At 43.1% G+C, this 19,406-nt stretch overlaps 2 protein-coding genes across 18 annotated transcripts in view; one reads left to right on the top strand and one right to left on the bottom strand.

Moving 5' to 3' along the window:
• The window catches only part of dock7 (dedicator of cytokinesis 7), a 39,167-nt gene that overhangs the window by 4,805 nt on the left and 14,956 nt on the right, over positions 1-19,406 (top strand). For 9 of the 17 annotated variants that reach the window (XM_062563600.1, XM_037470050.2, XM_062563597.1 and 6 more), the window contains exons 4-23: positions 51-119; positions 236-365; positions 470-682; positions 909-994; positions 1,098-1,164; positions 1,639-1,788; positions 2,237-2,317; positions 2,642-2,804; positions 3,240-3,382; positions 3,512-3,605; positions 3,804-3,966; positions 12,016-12,133; positions 12,402-12,472; positions 13,677-13,815; positions 14,004-14,105; positions 14,265-14,351; positions 14,999-15,230; positions 15,878-16,042; positions 16,685-16,854; positions 17,839-17,931. In XM_062563600.1, the coding sequence (XP_062419584.1) occupies positions 51-119; positions 236-365; positions 470-682; positions 909-994; positions 1,098-1,164; positions 1,639-1,788; positions 2,237-2,317; positions 2,642-2,804; positions 3,240-3,382; positions 3,512-3,605; positions 3,804-3,966; positions 12,016-12,133; positions 12,402-12,472; positions 13,677-13,815; positions 14,004-14,105; positions 14,265-14,351; positions 14,999-15,230; positions 15,878-16,042; positions 16,685-16,854; positions 17,839-17,931 (2,536 nt within the window). The remainder of the gene's footprint in view (positions 1-50; positions 120-235; positions 366-469; positions 683-908; positions 995-1,097; positions 1,165-1,638; positions 1,789-2,236; positions 2,318-2,641; positions 2,805-3,239; positions 3,383-3,511; positions 3,606-3,803; positions 3,967-12,015; positions 12,134-12,401; positions 12,473-13,676; positions 13,816-14,003; positions 14,106-14,264; positions 14,352-14,998; positions 15,231-15,877; positions 16,043-16,684; positions 16,855-17,838; positions 17,932-19,406) is intronic. The other 8 variants (XM_062563602.1, XM_062563603.1, XM_037470062.2 and 5 more) reach the window with 1 other exon arrangement.
• On the bottom strand, positions 4,501-9,067 carry angptl3 (angiopoietin-like 3). Its single transcript, XM_037470070.2, has 7 exons — positions 8,388-9,067; positions 7,817-7,927; positions 7,540-7,651; positions 7,314-7,427; positions 6,783-6,878; positions 5,991-6,263; positions 4,501-5,901 (listed from the first exon to the last, which is right to left on the bottom strand). The coding sequence occupies exons 1-7, from the start codon at positions 8,922-8,924 to the stop codon at positions 5,717-5,719; spliced, it is 1,428 nt and encodes a 475-aa protein (XP_037325967.2). The 5' UTR covers positions 8,925-9,067; the 3' UTR covers positions 4,501-5,716.

Genomic DNA, 19,406 nt, shown 5'->3' on the forward strand with positions numbered 1-19,406 from the left:
ACCCCTGCTGTTTAAATGAAACCATTTTGACTGAGTTTGTCTGACTTCAGGGACACCGATGCTCACGTCAGAGACTGCGTCAGATCCTACACGGAAGATTGGGCCCTCGTCAATAGAAAGTAAGGCTTCACTGTGTGGAATTATTTTGTTGTTCTTGGTATAAATCTTAAAGCTCTAAAAAGGTTCTGTTTACATCGAGCAGTGAATTTAAGCGCAGCAATGCTTTATGCACTAGATACCACAAGCTTGGGACAGGCTTCAACCCCAACGCTCTGGACAAGCAGAAGGAGCGTCAGAAAGGCCTGCCCAAACAAGTGTTTGAAGCTGATGAGATGCCAGACAGCAGCAGCTACCAGGATGACCAGGTACTTAATCATACAGTGGTCAGATCTCTCTTTCAGATGGATGATAAAGTAGATAGTCAGACGACCGCCATTCTGCGTGTGTGTGTGTGTCTTTTGTTCTGCAGGATGACCTGAAGCGGCGCTCCATGTCTATAGACGACACCCCGCGCGGGAGCTGGGCCTGCAGCATCTTCGACTTGAAGAACTCCCTCCCCGATGCCCTCCTCCCTCACCTCCTCGACCGTGCCCCCAATGAGGAGATCGACAGGCACAACGAAGAGCATCGCAAGGCCAACCGCCACCGCGAACTCTTTGCTCTGCACCCCGCCCTCGACGAGGTAGACTTTACTGGTTTCATTTAGCCCCAAGCGCTTTTCTTCTAGTCCCCATTACACGTGCATTTTGTAATTTGAAGTTAAAGTTTGGTTGGCTTTTCTGTCCAGGTAAGACAATGAATTCAATCTTCTGTTGGTTAAACCAGTCCCAGGGTGGGACGTCTTCTTTTTTTATTGAATGCGTTTGTTTTTTATTTTTTGCTGAATTTATTTTTGCATGTCTGTGTAGGAGGAGCCCATTGAGCGTCACTGTGTGCCTGAAGTACCCAAAGAACACTTTGGCCAAAGGCTACTCGTCAAGTGCTTGTCCTTGAAGTAAGTGGTGGACAGCCTTTTTCAGGGGAAAGAAAAAGCATTTAACTCTTTTATTTAACTGCTGCTTTCTGCTGACCCACTCCTTTCTCTTCTCCTCTTGAAGGTTTGAGATCGAAATTGAACCGATATTTGCTAGTTTGGCCTTATACGATGTCAAGGAAAAGAAAAAGGTAAGCTGTTATGCTTTCTTCAGTGCCCCCTCAGGGCCTGAGTTGTTGTGTCACTTCTGCAAACCTTTAAAATTGTTGGGAGGCCAAAACGAATTTGATGAGTGGACTATAAAACTTTATGTTGTGGCCCTGTTATGGTTGTAAGAATGCTGTTAAATCCTACTGTAACCATCTATCTATCTGAAGAAGATCTTTCACTGCTAGTTCACTCCACTTACCTTTGGCTGACAAACACTAGAGGGTAGCAGTTGCCGTGATAAGTAAATCTCTCATATATACTGCTCTGCACAGCAGCTCCATCACTTTAACAAGTGGGTTATTTGTCACTGAAATGTTATCATGTTTGTCAGCCACTACAAGGAAGAAATCGGGTTGCTGTACGGCAGCCTATAGCATACTAATGATTGTCACAGTGTGGAAAAAGGGTCACATGTTTTTGAATGTTGGGTTATAATCCCCGGTTCCGTCCCTCAGATATCGGAGAACTTTTTCTTCGACCTAAACTCCGAGCAGACAAAGGGGATGCTTCGTCCGCACATTCAGACAGCGGCCATCTCCACGCTGGCACGCTCTGCCATATTTTCCATCTCCTACCCTTCTCAGGATGTCTTCCTTGTCATCAAGGTGAGACAGTTATGATTCATTTTTCCTTTGTGTGTAAAACGTAAGGGTTCTTGAAGATACAAAGCACTTTCTACTGGTCTTCCCCAAGAATCACCGCCTACACATGGGGGGGATATAGAAAAGGACCTTGTCTGACTAAATTGTGGCAAATTAGGGGCAACAGATGATTTAGTCCAAAGATGTTGGGAGTGTCCCATTTACATTAAGGCTACAAACAACTCATAATGCAATGCTCTCTGGCGAGCCGGTGTTCCACCAGGTTTTTGTTTGAAAAGCATATCTGATCCATTGAATAGTCCTCCAATACATCCACTTTTTCAAACGTAATTTCCAGGAGAAAGTGTTGTGTCAGGCCAATACCCCAATTCGAAGGTCAGTCTTTGTCCTGTTTGATCATTGTGCTGTCGTGTCTGAGGGAGGTAACTGGATGCTTGTGCTTTGTCTGCAGCTCGAAAAGGTTCTGCAGCAAGGAGATATCGGAGAGTGTGCTGAGCCTTACATGGTCTTCAAAGAGTCAGATGCTGCCAAGGTATGATCAGGGTGAATGAGATGTTAAATGCCACATAAAACCTTCTGAGGTGTGTCTCAGGTGAATTGTAATAATACTCGTACTGTTCATCCATTAAGTCAGCCTGATGTTTACTTTGAAAATGACTTTATAACTATCGTATCACCTACAATACCAATCAAAGATTTGGACACATTTTCTCATCAATTCAATGGGAATTTGTGTCCAAGCTTTTGACTGGTACTGTTACATGTTGTACAATCTATAATCAAGTTGTAATAACAATAAACACTAATATAAGCTTTTTATATAGAATATTACATTTAAACATGTTTTTTTCTGTAGAATAAAGAGAAGTTAGAGAAACTTCGTGGCCAATCGGAGCAGTTCTGCCAGCGCCTTGGCCGCTACCGCATGCCCTTTGCCTGGACCGCCATCCACCTGATGAACATTGTGAACAGTGCTGGCAGTCTTGAGAGAGATACGGAGCTGGAGATGAGCCTCACAGGTCGGACGTTCCCTTTTAACTCAGCGCTTTGTGTACTGTAACAGTAGGGTATCAGTCAGGTATTTTCAGACCTGTCACAGTTAGCGATAGCTGTGCTTGCGTGTCGGGTAATAAAGAGTACCGATCTGATACCTGATATGTTTCCTACATATTCTAAAATAAATTGTGAAAAAATGAATGCACTCCTGGGGCTCATGGGCAAACAGAGCAAATAGTGCAAATAGTGCAAGGGACATTCAAACAGACAGCAAAACATCATACCTTATTGATCCTTGGTGTGTTATTTTCAGTTTGACCTTTGGTGTTTGTCTAACCTTTAACCTCACAGGGTATCTTTGATACTGATTGTGGTGGCTGCTGTTTTTGTTGCTAGGCAGAAAATGCCCTCAATAGTCAGACGTTTTTTAAACGCTGTTGTTCCTCCCTTCCTTGCAGAGAGAAAAGGCTCATGGTCAGAGCGGAGGAACTCGAGCATCATGGGAAGGCGTTCCCTGGAGAGGACAACCAGTGGAGACGAATCATGCAGTCTGACAGGATTCAGGCCTGCAACACTTACTATCACCAACTTTTTCAAACAGGTCACTAGCACACACAAACGATGTTTTTAGTGCACAGACAAAAAGGAACATGTTCTCTAACTTAATACAAACAGTTCAGTTCTCCCTTTGTAATTCTAACGGTTTCTATGTTGCACATGTGAGTTTTAGGAGGGAGACAGGCTGAGTGATGAGGACTTGTACAAGTTCTTAGCTGACATGAGGAGGCCTTCTTCAGTGCTAAGAAGACTCAGACCCATCACAGGTACAGTTGTGTTGAATCGAGTCATTCTTTATCCCGTTAGTGGTGGTCAACCTGACACTCATTTTCATTTGTTTTCACATTTGCATTATTGGGACATTTGAAGAAATGAACGACTTCTGATATAAACAAATACATCCACTTTTTTCTCTCTCTTACCCCTCCCTGTACATTCGCTCTCTTTCCATTCTGTCACCACAGCCCAGTTGAAGTTGGATATTTCTCCAGCTCCAGAAAACCCGCACTATTGCTTGACCCCTGACCTTCTGCAGGTCAAACCTTACCCGGACAGCAGGGTGCGCCCCACCAGGGAGATCCTGGAGTTCCCTGCCAGGGACGTCTATGTCCCAAACACCACATTCAGGTAGGGGGGAAAAAATCTGCAGTGGAAAATTGAGCCTTTGTTTCTTCTTTTTTAGTCAATTTTGAGAGTGTTTTGTCATTTTTTCAAGAAAATCTTGTAAATAGGTTACAAAAAAAGCAGAAGCTGTTTTTACATGCTTTTTATTGAAAGTGACTTGTGAATGAACTGAAACAAATTGAAAAAAAGGTTAATATAGGCAAAATGCCGGGTTCCATGAGCCGAATGCAAACTCAATCATTTAGTCCACGAAGCACAGCGACCCCTATCGAAACTAAAGCTGAAAAATGTAATCGTTCAATCAAATCACGCTTTGCTCTGTGCCGTCTGACGCGCCTCGTTAATGTTCACCTCTGTTGAAGGGCCAGCGTACGTAGTTCGTCTGAGCGAGTGCTATTTCTGTAAAGGTCACTTCAGGAGATATTGTTGCTGCTAACGTGACCTTGTCACCGCAGGCCTTGTTTGTCTGCAGACAGACGCCTTCCTATTGTAGATTGTCCGATAGGAATGTTGTTTTTCATCATTTAAATGCCAAACTTTTTTTCATAAGGCTAATTCTTCCATTTTATTTCCATTTGTATGTGGACTATACTCTGAGGTCATTGATAACCTGAACGAGATTACCAGGACACAACACTTTTTTATCCTCTGACATTTTATAAAGGTTCAATACAGTTATGCATCAACACACATAAAAAACAAGGCTGTGTTAGTCATTTAGATAACATTTTTATTTTTACTTCATAAATAAGTTTTGATAGAGCATATAACTACTTATTAGGTTGACATATTCGTACGAGGCACCTTTACAGTAGAGTTGGCTATATTGTAATAATGGACAAGAGTCAATATGACTCAATAAATCTGGAAATATACAGAAATTATGTGTTTTTTTTTAACAATACAAGCAGAAGTCAAATAATAGCATGAAATTGTTTAAATACTTTACAAAGTAAAAAAAAAATAGAACAAACAAAGCAAAATCTCCCCTCATTGTGCTGCCAAAGCTTTCTGTCTCCAGTTTTGCAGAGTATTTCACTGATGACATTTCCCTTCGCTTTGTGGATTGTTTTCCATGAAGAAGAAAGGATGATTCGGAGTATAATACAAAAAACTGCGCAGATTGGAAAAAGAATACACCAGTATGGACACCTTTTGACATGTTGGAAATGCCGTATTTCTCTTCATCATTGACTTGTATAATTTGCTATAATAACCTGTTGGTACATATGCCCCCTGGAAACATGAAACGGTTTCACATCACAAAGATAATATGCCATTCAAATAGCTTTGTCAACATAGAATCCGTTGTGTACATTCAAGTTCTCTGTTGGAGTTAGTAACGTTTTAATAACCGCTTTGTGGTCTCTCCTCATAGTTTCCTCAACCACTGCAGCACTGTTGCGTTTTGCTGTCAGCACTGAGTCGGCTTGCGGATGTTGATCAATATTTCCATTTTGCAAATGATTGTAGATGTTGCATAATGACAATTCTACTGTCCTTGCTTGATTATACCCGATAGGTTAATGACCTGCGTGGCATGGTTGCATCACTGCGGCGGTTCAGCAATTTTCAGAAAATCGTTTGGTCAGCACCTTCCTCCAACAAAATGCTGTTTGCAGGCAATCAACTAAATGGTGCAGATAGACTGAGAATGTGTCGGTGCTGCTTCACTTTTTGGCTGAGCGTTAAATTTGATCAATGTTTGTGAAAATGTCAGTGGCTTTGTCAGAAAAGGGAGGCCCTGTGGCATTCAGTTGAAGCCCGGGGCATTAGGGTCTGGTCGTAAGGTGATTTTGGTTGTCTTGAGGGAATATGAGGGCCCCGGGCCAGGCTTCCAGTAGATGCCCTTCCTACTCATGGAGCGTCCTTTGGCCCTCGACCACAGGTACCTTCCATTAAGGCTGTTCTCTCTGCAAGCGTTGAACCACCAACCACCTGCCAAAGCGCCAGGACAAGATACATAAGTTATGTGAGCATTACTTAAGAGAATGACCACGGCTGAATCATTCTGTGGAAGTCTTTACCCGTGTGTCTGCGAGAGCAGTTGGAGTTCCGCTGGTTGACATCGTTTCTGTCTTTGGTGGAGAACCTGGTGCCGGTTCTGTTGGCCATGGCATCAGTCAGGTCACCAGAGAAGTGGCTGACATGAAGGGTGTAGCCCTTGGACGCACCCTCCAACGAGAAGCGATACTCAGCCCAGTGCTTCCCCTCCTTCCAGTCGTCCAAATCAATACGCAGGATGTAAGCTCCCTGCTGAGTGAAGCTCTGGATCTTCTTTAAGCCCAACCAGAAGTCCTCTGCAGAACACATTAGTCAGTTTTAATCGTCTTAGGACAAAGTTATTTCATGCGTCTTTTGAACCAATCCTCTGAAGTGTTTTTTTCCTCTAATAGGAAATCCAAGAAGCAGTTTTATATTTTTTAGTATTGATAGTGAACCGTAATCAAGCGGTAAGGTTTAATCAGTAGATAGGTAATGGAACTAAAATATATGGCTGCAGGAGCAGCAAGCACTCTTGAATGTGTCATGACTGCCAACAATACGACTGGCTGTCTGAGCCAAGTGCTTTGAGAACTTGCCGTGTAACAGACAATACAGGAGGTACTTGCCAATGTGCCCCCCCTGACCAAAAAGTCTCAAGTTAAGATGGTATTCGGTGTAAATACTATAAATCACCAATCATTTGGTGTCAACCCTATAAGGGTTATTAACTGATTTGTGTATTTATTATAAGTACGGAAAATGTCTAAATCAAAATATGTATGTTGTATGTTGCCTGCAAATGTCATAAGCTGAATTTTAAAAAAAGTACTCACTTTCCAGATCTCCAAAGCCTCTCTCATACTCTTCCCACGTCTTGTCAAAGTCCACTAAATCATCTGCCCTGCGTTGGATGACCGTGGAACCACCATCTACAGAATAGATTGGCAATGCATTCCAAGTCAAGTCACTGTTGTTTTAGCACACAGCAGTTTACACAGGAATCAGAGAAGCCTTCTTATCACACAGCCTTCTCAGCGTGGGAGCGTTGCTGGTTCCTCCGCTACGGCTTTTGATATAGAAGGTACAAACGGAAGGGAGGGGACCGAGGTCGTTGCAGAGCCGAAACCCCGTCTGTGTTTGAGGGACAGTCAGCATGCACACACACACACGCACACACACACACACGCAGTGTTGTTTCACACAGATGCAGTCACGACTCAGGCCATTGTTTTTCAGCCCTCTGTAGAAATGCAAAGCCGGCGCGACGGGGGATTCTCTTTTTAGCAGCATTTCAGAATTGCCGTGTAAAATAGATCTGTAGATAACTTGCAGAGAGTATGTTGCTGCTCAGATTGCTCACTCACCTGAACCCATTTCGCAGTAAGCATTGAACGGCTCTGATTGGTTTGGCTTGATGACATAGATTCCACTTTTTGTTTCTCCTTTGTTAAACAACTCACTGCAGTCCACTGAGAGGTCTGAAACACAATTATGAAAATGAATGCCTTTACATTGACCCAAATCTGTTTTTTTAGTGTTTCATATCAATGCCAACATTTTGAATAGCTGTTAACATTTAATACATTTTACCATTGACGTCCAGGTCAGTTGAGTTTCCTGTCAGATATTCAAACATATCAGGCGCTGCAGGCTCTAAATCCATTGGTTTATCGACTGTGTCTTGGAAGCTGTCATAGCTTAGCTGCAAGAGAATGCAAATAAATCTATGATGTTAAATGATCTTCTCAGCTCTATTAAAAAGCTGTTTGCCCTTTTTTTATTCTCACAGAAAGCATGTGCTCAATGAGAGCAGATGTTTGGCCTTTAAAGACTAAACCTAATGAACGGGTGTAGAACAGTTGTCTACCTTTTCCTCCAGGTGTATAATCTTGGTTTTCTGGTTGTCGAGCTGGTCGTGCTGCTCCTTCACAGCTTCCAGCAGATTGGTAATTGTTTTCTCTTGAGATTCAATCACTTCCTGAAAATACCATCCACACCACATTTGTTATGTTATACAATTTTGCAAAGGTTTGCACCCATTAACTCCCATGAATCAATCAAACAAACTGTTAACTACAGGTTGAATATCAGTTTTTTTTTTTGTCCGTGCGTATTTCCACGAGGGGAAGTGTTAATTCTGGTGAGAAAGCTGAAACCAAGAGCTTCAGATAAAACAACAGAAGACACAAACTATTTTATAGTCCATATGTCTACTGTGGAGTTGGAAACGGCAATAATCACCGCGGTGATACAGTAACAGGTCCACGTCATGTCAAAGGGACAATTGAAATGTTTTTGAAGTTCCATTTAGGTTTTAAATCAGTTGAGAAGATGAAATGCACTTTCGCCGGTGCAGGTTTGTATTGGCTCGCTTTTCTCCCGTTGCTGTGCACGTAGCATCCGCTGATCGCTGCAAGCCCGACTCAGGAGCCGCTTACCTTGAGAGTGGAGATTTCCACAAGCTGATCGACGGGGATGAAGCTCTGTGATAGTCCCTTTAGCCGCTCCTCCAGGTTCCCCACCTTGCTCTGCAGCTGCGTGCGCTCCTGAAGGATGCCGTTGATCTTGGAGTTTATTTCCAGCGACAAGTTCCTGATCTCCTCATTGTTGGCCTTCAAGACATTGGTGGTCTTCTTCAGCTCCTCCTCTTCCTCCTTGATCTCCGACGTGACCACCGACAGCTGGTAGAAGGAGCGGTCGAAAATGTTCAACTTTTGCAGGATGTCGTTGATCTGGCCCTTGGTCTTGTGGACAAACTCTCGGAGGCTCTGGCCCAGCTGAAGCAGGCCGTTGGCGAGCAGACGCACGTCGTCCAGCATGGCGAAGCGGGACTTTTCCTCGGTCGGGCTTGTTGCCGTGGTGAGGGCCTGGGAGGCCGGGTCCCGACCCGGCTGCATTTCGCCACCCGAGGACTCGTGAAGGGGGATGCCGGCGGTTGCACTGGCGAGCAGCAGCAACAGGCAAAGCGGCTTCATGGCGGCTTCCTCGCCGAGTCCGGTGTTCTCTACTCAGCGGCGTTTTCCTCCCCCTCGGGATGTGACCCAGACTCCTTTGCTGTTAAAATGAAGTGAGAGCAGCAGGCTGCCCTGTGTTATATACTGCCTTCACAGTAGAGGAGGAGGAGGAGGGGTGGTGGGGATTAGCCGATCATTAAAGCCCACTATGTTTTAACTCCGTACCCCACCTCCTCCCAAATCCCCCACGAGAGCCCTCCCTCTCCTGAACAAACAAATCACAGCAGTGAGCAAATGGCATGCACCCCCTCCCCTTCTGCACTACCCGTTTAACCCAAATCCCCTCTCCAAACCACACCCTACCCCGTTCTCCATCTGTGGTGCAGAGCTTTAGCTGATCAGCAGAAAGCCAACAATGGCCCACCACAGGTTTTTGATGGATTGTCAGACCGATCAATCTCAGACCGTATAACCCTGGACGCGCTCTGCTCTGATTGATAATGCTGTGTGTAATTAATGCTGCTGGGTTTGATTTAGTGTTGTGCTGAATCAGCCCAGCAACAGTACCCCCCCAAAAAAAATCTTCCCCCTCCCTCCTCTCTCTCTCTCTCTCTGGGGGGGGGGGGGGGGGGGGGGGGGGGGGGGGGGGTGATCCTGTCACATGTGCCAGAGTTGAGCTACTGGGCATGAATGATGTTTGAGATTTTGGACAGTGTGTACTCATCATCTAGGTTTTATTGCCCAAACCCTGTCATTTAATTTCAAGTTTGAGATGCGATATTTTTTTATAAAATGTACGTGCGGAATATATAAAAGTTCTTAGTAAGTTGTTTCACGCGGACCTTAAATGTTGGTTGGTGGATCTACCTTAAGCTGGCGAGGGAGGAGGAAGTAATCAGTGAAATGACTTTGTGTAGTATTTAATTGGAACATAAATATTCATCTTTTTGAACTCATTACTGCATGTAGTCTAAAGTAATTGTGTTCTGTTATGTAATTTGAAAAATCCCTTTCTAGTCACGATCATTTTCATGTAATGCAGTCACTGCGTTTCGTTTTGTACACTTAAACATAGATAAAAAAACAACTGCCTTGTTTCCCGCTTGCAGCTCGCTGATCAGTTAATTTGAGTACAAAAGGAAATTATTATTAAATTACTATACAAATAGCAGAAGTTACAGTAATATTTGGCTTTGCTTTAATGTGGAAACATTTTGTCACTGGGGCTCATAGAGGGTACATACAGTGGAGGGGGCTCGGTTGTCTGATCAGGGACTGCAGTTTTTTTCATATTGACATTGACAGCATAAAGAAGGGGTCCCTTAGAAAAGAAAACATCTGAATGGGTGAATGTGACAGGAATTTGCTTGATCAGCATAAAGCTCGTTCTGATATTCGGTTTCTGTCATGCCAGCACAGTAGTTATCTTTGTGGCTTACCAGTGAGGAGGTTCTGGGTTTGGATCTAACATGGTTTGCTGGGGGGGGGGGGGCTTCTCTCCGGAGCTGACATGTTTTGTACACGTAAAACTTTGCTTTTGAATCAGCATTTAACAACCTTTAGTAGTCTATTTTAATGACAAGATAGCTGTCCACGTCCTGCGTACGCTAACTTTGTTTACTGTCCACACTGTTATACTGACTAGCTGTGCTGATTACATCCTTCTACTATCAGTTATCTCTGCGCTGTCGTATTTGTACCTTTTGTAACAGTTGCAGGACCATGCAATGGTCACCCCCTTTGTTGACCTCTGTATTGGCAAACTGCTCCAAACATGTTGTGAGTAGGGTCTTTGTTCCATTGCTGGATTGCGTGGATACCTTTCACCGCAGCATCCTTTGTTAACCACAAGGTTAAAATAAATGTCACATTCACTCGCTATTGTGGCACCTAATTGGCTGAGTCAGTCTGTCATCAACTGTCCGTTTATTAGCAGCCAGCAAAATGAAGGCTTGGTTTAAGAGGGTGGTGCAAGAAGCCAACTTTACACCACCGGTGTTCAATCGTTTAGTCCTTTAGTATTTGGTTGCGCTTCGACTAATCTCTTCAGATATTGTCGTGCTTTTAAGAAACAGACACAAGGGAGGTAAAATTCTACTGAATTTAGGGATGATCTAAGATGTTGTTGATCCAATTGTAACCTTTTTTTTTTAAACTTCTTACACTTAAATTCAGTTAGTCAAAAGTGATTAAGAAGTGTGTTCAAATTCAGTGTGTGCAGTGGAGACGGGGTGCTAGGTCAGTGGCTTCTTTGAATGTACCACAGAAAACAGCCCCGTCATTCTCTGAATTACCAGAAAAGGACTTTATTAGCTGACCCACCGGAGCGAAACATACCCTGATCTTTGTATTGAGCCTGCGAACCATGACTTTGTCCTCTGCTCTCTCCGAATGGGAAAGGCGGGTAGCCGTCATCGTGCAGTTAAAGAGCCCATTGGGTGACCTCTTGGGAGAGAGTTTGCTTTGTCTACTGATTAACCAAGAGATGAATCTGATGAGACGGTCTGACCAGTACGTGATACGGTCTGACTGGTATTTATGGGGATTTCAGATGTTCCACTGTGTCGTCCTGTGTCATCCTGGGCTCTTATTTATAGCCCTTTAAAGCTGCCATTGTTATTGTTAGCTCATGCAAGATCGGGAGCAACAGGGGAAGGGAATGAGTCTAATAATCAGACCAACAAGATTCCCACGCTTCCTTTTCGGTTGTGTTTCCAGCTGTGGTCTCTGTGGGGCCGTCCCCCACCGACTCCACCACGTCACTGCGGTTTGTCAGCTGATCCCGGGTGACTTTGCACTTTACTGCAGTTTCCTCCCACTTCCCATTAGTGTTTTTGACAGTATAACGACAATTATGATCAGGGTCGTAAAATCCCCTGACCACTTAAGGTATTTTATTTAACAAAATGTATTTTGAGCAATTTCTTACGAGTTGATATGTTTAGCTGTGAGGCGGAATAAACCAAGTTCAACCTCTTGTGGCATCAAGCCATTATTTCTGTAGTATTTTTAACACAAATATAAAATATAACATATTCGTGCATATTAACCATAGTGTCATTAAATGAAATAACCTAATGATGTGCCCTGTGTCTGCATGTCTGTCTCTTAGGAATCTGCTGTATGTAAATCCTCAAAGTCTTAACTTTGCCAACCGCCAAGGCTCTGCCCGCAACATCACAGTGAAAGTGCAATTCATGAACGGAGAGGATCCAAGCAATGCAATGCCGGTACGACAAGTTTGAAAGAAATCAACTGTATCTTGATATAATCAGCCATTTTAGTACGACGTGTTGCTGTGTCGGCAACCAAGGGCCTTTGTTATTTAGTAGTAGGGTGTGAGGTTCTATGGCAATGCTGTGCAATGCAATGTAACAGCACAGCATTTTTCAACAACTATGTACATAAGCAAATATGCACTTCGTAAATACATGTTGACAAATGGTGACGGTTTTATTGCTTCATGATCTGATTGTCAGTATTTCTTTTGTCCCTCAGGTGATATTTGGCAAGTCGAGCTGTGGAGATTTTGCTAAAGAAGCTTATACTGCTGTCGTGTACCATAACAGGTAATGTCTATTGTAGTCTCCATAAAGTGCTGCGGGGATTGTGGTGATACACTTAAACAATTTTTAACCTCATTCTGTCCAGTAGTTGCATTACAACACGATTGTTTTATATACACAAGTTTTATTAAAAAATTCAATTTACAAATATCTGTCGTTAATATGACATTGCCGCGGCATCTTACACCTCCTGTTCCTCCACCAACCTTTGATGGTGTTCACATGAGATCCTTCTGAATATTTTATCACCACAATCTGGTGTTTTTTTTTATGACATCCCGTGGTCATTTGTCACGCAGGGGTCACAACTTCAAGGCTAAACTTAATCAATGTGTGAATAATGTACTGCTGTGACCAGGACTGCCATACATCAGGACTTTATCCACTCCTTAGGAGTGCTTGTAGGTAATGGTCAATTACAGTTGGCTGTTCACTCTAGAGGTGGCACAGTATTTCTCTTGTCAAGGAACTTAATGAAACACATGATGACATAACACATGGAACGAGGAGCAAAGAAAGCGACTCTCCATCATGAGAGGAAATGTCCCCGTGTCTACTTTTGGTGTAACGTGCTCAGCCAACGACCCATTTTCAGGTTCTGGGAGTTTTCATTTGTTCCCATGAGAAATGAAAGCCCCTCAGTGACCTTTTGTAAGCAGTTGTGATAATCCTGAGCCTTGAGGGGATCCTGGTGGGTTTGTTGATTGGCCTGCTGTAGTTGAAACTTGGCCTACACACAATGTTTCCTCCTGGGGGGCTAAAAATAACTCTGCTCAACCGAGTCATGATGTGTCGAGTAAATGCATTTCCTTTTAGATCGATTGACTTGTCTTGCGACACAAAATATCCCAAGTTATAAATGGGCTCAGCGGATTTGGATATTTGCACACACACAAATCTCTGACTTGTTCCCCATTCAAAAACAGGTTCTGTTTAGTGCACCCCAGTATGGAGGAGTCGTTGGCCACAGCAGGCAACCAGTAGGAAAAGCAGATGCATGCTCTTTCCTTAATGCAGAAACATATTTTGTATAGGGGGACACATAAACTATTAGCCATGAGCACAATGGTTGAGGGCCAATGGGATGACAACCTGTTTGCATAGTGCAGAAACACTAGGATAATTGTTGAGGGTCTTTAATTATAAAGCAGCTTGTGACACTGTTGTTCAGTAGTTTTATGATGTTTGTTAAAACTGCTATCAACAGGTCTCCTGACTTTCATGATGAGATCAAGATCAAGCTGCCAGCCTCCCTGTCGGACCACCACCACATCCTCTTCACTTTCTACCACGTCAGCTGCCAACAGAAACAGAACACGCCCCTGGAGACCCCTGTGGGATACACGGTGGGTAACGATTGGAGAGATAAGCAGTGCAACTCTCAGGGAGAGTCAAATGCTAAAGAACAAAAAGACAGGATTAAGTGTCTTTATTTGACTAACCGGTTAATGTAGTATTTAGTGTGTACTAAATGAGAAATAATGTTATCCTCTGTGTTCTCTTTTGATTTATTTTTTTCCTCCCCTCTCTGTAGTGGATCCCCATGCTGCAGAATGGACGTCTGCGGACGGGTCATTTCTGCCTGCCCGTGTCTCTGGAAAAACCCCCACAATCCTACTCTGTTCTCTCACCAGACGTAAGATGATGAACGTATTTGAGATGATGAAATTGATAAAGATGATTATGGAAAGGGCATTTATAACATTTCCCCAGTTAGCCGTTTTAGCTTTACGAGATACTCAGTACCCAAGGTTAAATGTTAGCACAGATTTACTCTGATATTGTTGTGCCTCAGGTTCCTCTCCCTGGCATGAAGTGGGTGGACAACCATCGAGGAGTATTTAATGTGGAAGTGGTTTCGGTTTCAACCATCCACACACAGGTAACAGTGATGTGTACAATGGTTTTTACTGTAATTGTTTAGGGGTATTTGATGATTAACCTTTATCATGTCTCATTCCCTTGACCCTTTCCCATTTTCCCATTGAGACAAGGTGCTAATATATCAACAGGAAATATATGAACATAGGTGGAAAAAGCTTCTTTTCAGAAATGAATAAGAGAAATTCAATTGTATCTCAGTTGCCATTGAATCATTTTCTGAAGCATCTCACAGGGTGTCATTTAGAATTTTGATTTCATTCAGGAAAACACAAACACACAGCGTTTTCACATTTGCACAGTAATTTCTCCGCGGCACCAGTTCATTAGTAGGTGAAGCTCGCCTTGGCAGTAATTTACTGAGGCCCACTCCATCTCGGTGTCGGCTGGGGTGGGGGCGGTTGGGGGGCGGGGGCTTGACTGTGGTCCCTAGGAGCCTAACTCAGACTAATGTGCTCATAAATCAAAGCTCCGGCCACAGATTAGACTTGCTGGATTCTACTGTGCTCTAGTAGTAATGCCGGTTCTGTGGTTTCCAGTTGGTAAGTCAATTTACAGATGAGTGGAACTGAGCCTACTTTTATTTTTCACTTTTATTTACCTTTAACAATTTGCGTTGCAAACCACTTGTTCCCTCTCCCCTTCTAGGACCAGTACCTGGATAAATTCTTTGCATTGGTACACGCCCTGGATGAGCACATGTTCCCCGTCAGGATAGGAGACATGCGCATCATGGAGAACAACCTGGAGGGCGAGCTCAAGGCCAGCATCGCAGCGCTCAACTCTTCACAGCTGGAGCCAGTGGTTCGATTCCTTCACCTTCTACTCGACAAGTTGGTGCTGCTTGTAGTGCGGCCGCCAGTAATCGCTGGGCAGATAGGTACGATACTGCTTTTCACACAGTGATTTTAGAACGGCTTCGGCTGTTAACCGTAGTTCTACAAAGAAGTGGACGGGAAATATGTATCAATCGTGCAACTTCCAGTTGTATATGTCTTTTATTTAGAGAAGTGATGAATATAAGTTACGGTGAAAAGATTCCCTGAATCTGGTCATGGCGACAGGTATTTTCTACCTGTTGTGTCACCTCTGCATCTGCTTCCACCAAAAGCTATAAAATGGAAGATGTCAACATGAACAAAACAAAAAGATTAGAAGAAGTCTTTTTGTACATTTCGGGATTTGGTAATGGTCATGAGGTGAATAGGTTTATACTGGATAGATTTGTATCTGTGTGTTATACAGTATTTCATTACTGTGAAAAAAATGCAGCCCATTTATTTACTTTATACAGTTCCCACTGTATTCTGCACATTAACACCAGAACACATTTTAAATATACATATATATATTTTAAAAATGAAATGTGTTTTATTTATTCAGAGACCTTAAAAGGGTCTATATATTTATGCAAATACATATCTTGTGGGTCACACTTTTTCCACACCCAACACAGACACACAATGTTGTTGTACTTGTTCTTATCTGCATTATTGCACTTGTGTCACTTTGCTTCTGTGTGTTCAGTGAATCTGGGTCAGGCATCCTTCGAGGTCATGGCATCCATAGTGAACCGGCTTCATAAGTACTTGGACACCAGTCAGGACATGCATGGCCGTAATGGCCTGCTGTCCTCTTACATCCACTACGTCTTCCGCTTGCCCAGCACGGACCCCAATTCTCCTTCGCCAGGTATTTTACTGTCAGTTAAAAAACTCAAATTTTTCTTTATTTTTTTATGTTTTTCTGTTTCTTCTTTTAAGTTAACTTTACCAAACCCCCAACTCACTTTCACTTGGTTTGTTATTATCAAACCCGCCATAATTTCTTTTCCTCCTCTATTTCTTTTTATTTTCTGTTTTCATCCTCCCATATCCATTTTGTCTTCTGCCTGCCCATCACAGACCCCAACTCCTCTGTAACAGGTACATATGGACCACCACTTTGCACTCGTACTTCCCTTTAAATGAATATTATCTGAGCAATATTTCATTTTGGTATAACATTTGAGTCGTATATTAGTATTAGTATTATTTCCTGCAGTCCGTCCTGTGAACTAACAAACTATCACCTGCCAAGAGTCTTTGGTTGCTTAATGTGACTATAATCACTTACCAATGAATATGCTTGTAACCTGTGTGTTTATCACATGCAATATGATGGGTTGTCTTTTGCTTTGGATCAGAAGCAAGGTCTGTAAATTCCAATCTGTTCATTTGGAGCTGCTTCAACATGCAATCAACATAGCAGAGGAACCACAATGATTCGGTAGAAGTAGTTTTACCCCATAACATCCCAATCGTTTCATCTTGCCTCCTGTGTGCATTGGTGCAGGCCCAGGCGGGTTGGGAGGCTCGGTTCACTACGCCACAATGGCTCGCTCAGCGGTTCGACCAGCCAGCCTCAACCTTAATCGCTCCCGTAGCCTTAGCAACAGCAACCCTGACATCTCTGGGACACCCACCTCTCCTGATGACGAGGTCCGCGCCATCATTGGCAGCAAGGTAAGGACCCCAAGAACAAAAACTCTTTGATTAAGCATATGCCTTTTTTGCTGCCATCACTGTGCACAGATGTCATATATCAGGGTTAAATATGAAGTAGTCCAGCAGCCCCTGGGTGCTGTGTGATGTATTTTAGACATGCGCATGTGAAGTGATTGTACTGACCTCTAATCTTTTAGTTTTTTGACCAAATAAAGGTAGAGGCCTACCATGTGCACACACTGACTCAGGGAGATATTCTATCACTTGAAACTGTATAATCAATGCGTAAACAAAAGATTGGACATCATATCTCTCTAACCGCTGTAGCAGCAACCTAACACACACACACACACACACACACACACACACACACACACACACACACACACACACACACACACACACACACACACACACACACACACACACACACACACACAGACACATACGCACACAGTGTTCAGTGTATGCGGGTTGTGAAAGTCATAAAGCAGATGCAGTCAGGAAGATACAATAGCACTGACATCTGTGTCAGTTGTTATTAATACTATCTTAGCCTCGTCACTCGTTGTTATTTTTCTTTCATTAACTTTATCTGTTGCAATGTATATTTTGTCTTGTTTTTAGTTGTGATTGCCCTTGTTAAATGTGTGTTTATTAAACCCAAATCTGTCATAGCAGTGCTTGAATGCAGCCCCTTGTTTTTGTTTGATGAATGGTCCCTGCTGCTAATACTTAACTAAGCCTTTCTATTCTTGTCTCTGAGGGAGGGCAAGTTATTTCTTATACATAAAGAGAGCTGCGCTTTGCTCCTCTGTATGTTGATTTGGATTTATTATTAATTGACAGCTAACCTATTTTGGGCCCTTGGCATCTACCAACAGTTCTGACTTCTGAACCTCTTTAACCTGTGGTTGTTCCTTCCCTCCTCCTTCCCCCGTGCTGCTTGCTTATTCACTTTCTTCCCGCTTGCCTTGTGTCCTTTGAACCTGGCCCACCTAGGGCTTAGACCGCTCCAACTCGTGGGTGCACACCATGGGCTGTAAGAGTGCCCCGTGGGGATCCAGCCCTGGGTCCGCTCCAGAAACCATGCAGGTGGTTTTATGAATGCCCCGTCCTGCACTTGCCTCACAACAACAAAAACAACTCACCTTATTCACCTTGAAGGAATACTAGGATATTCAGAGTTTTGGTTTATTTTGAGAGTTGTGGCAATCTATATCCTAATTGTGTAGTAATGATCACATCTTTCAATCATAGACTCAACCTATTGTGAAGTTGCTTCCGTGGGTTTTAAGTCACACAGCTAGCATTGCCAGCTATCTTTTGCTAACAATACACAAAGTGACTAGTGTACCACTAGGACATTGAAAGACGAGAACTTCGAGTATTGCAGTATTCCTTGTGAACTTAAAATCACAACCCTCCCATGATCCCATACACAGGCGCCACAGCCGCCTCCATGACCCTCTACCCCTCACGCTAGATCTCAGGGGTCACCCCTCTTCGTTGATCATATCTAACACATCCTATTTCTCAGTACTTGCATGAAAAACAGATCAATAAAATACATCCAAATAATTCTGAGCCAATTTATCTACCTCATTCATGGCAGTATCTTCTCACACATGGTTACTTTTTCTATGTTGAGTTGTTCTGCCGTTTTGGGTTCACTGTAGTGCATTATTGCTAAACCCAAAACCCAGACTTTCTGTGATCTTTTTACGTGTGTATTTTTATTGTTCACAGTCATTCACAGTTTTAGAGAAAAAGAGCTGTGTTAAAAATCATCCTCATCTACAGAATTTCCTCTTTTCCTTACTCCTAACACCGTTACTCACTCCCTCTGCTTCAAGCTCATACACTTCACTCTCATCGGCCCTAGTAAATACCACTGCATGACTTTCTTCATTTTGTTGCTGTAGCATGGCATACGTGTGTGTGTGTGTGTGTGTGTGTTCACAAATGAGGTTGTTTGTCAGCTTCACTTGTCATCTTCATGTGATGTTTTGTCATTTCGGGTTGTCATGACATGAACAATTGTTCGTCACTAATCTTGATGAATATTAAGGAACCATGAGTGAATTAATTCTGCATATTACTCATAATAACACCACAGCTAGATTGCAACATTAGTTTAATTGTGCCAACATTGACAAAGCATTTATATCAGCATTTAACCTGTGTTGAGACATTATGTTGGTCTACCTACCAAAGAAAATACCTTTTAAAACGGACATTTTCCGTCTTTGAAGTATTGTTTTTCACCTTGAGTGAAGCAAAATGGCACACCATTAGGCAATGACTTCACTTGATCGCGCTTCCTTTGAGGATCCATTTTGCATTCCTCCTCTTTTCAAGGCACTGAAACGACACAGGTATTTAACTGTTGTGACCCTGTCCTGTGTCCTACTGTCATTGTTTGTCTTCATGCGTGTGCAAGAGATCACAAAAGTCTGTCGTCTTTATATGTGTGCGATCCAGCCGACGCATTTTTCCCTGCGGGTTGGAAAGGCGCGACCTTACGCTCCGGTTGTTCCTCCACTAACCTTGTTGTCACCGTTCCATTC

This window comes from Pungitius pungitius, chromosome 7 (genome assembly GCF_949316345.1).
Source record: "Pungitius pungitius chromosome 7, fPunPun2.1, whole genome shotgun sequence".
Classification (NCBI taxonomy): domain Eukaryota; kingdom Metazoa; phylum Chordata; class Actinopteri; order Perciformes; family Gasterosteidae; genus Pungitius; species Pungitius pungitius.

What these genes read in the sequence shown, in the direction of transcription:
- angptl3 (XM_037470070.2), bottom strand. Translation starts at nt 8,924, where the DNA reads ATGAAGCCGCTTTGCCTGTTGCTGCTGCTCGCCAGTGCAACCGCCGGC. An exon ending in TGGAAATCTCCACTCTCAAG is followed by an intron (nt 7,928 to 8,387) that starts GTAAGCGGCTCC and finishes TGGTATTTTCAG; the next exon opens with GAAGTGATTGAATCTCAAGA. An exon ending in AGGCTTTGGAGATCTGGAAA is followed by an intron (nt 6,264 to 6,782) that starts GTGAGTACTTTT and finishes TGTGTTCTGCAG; the next exon opens with AGGACTTCTGGTTGGGCTTA.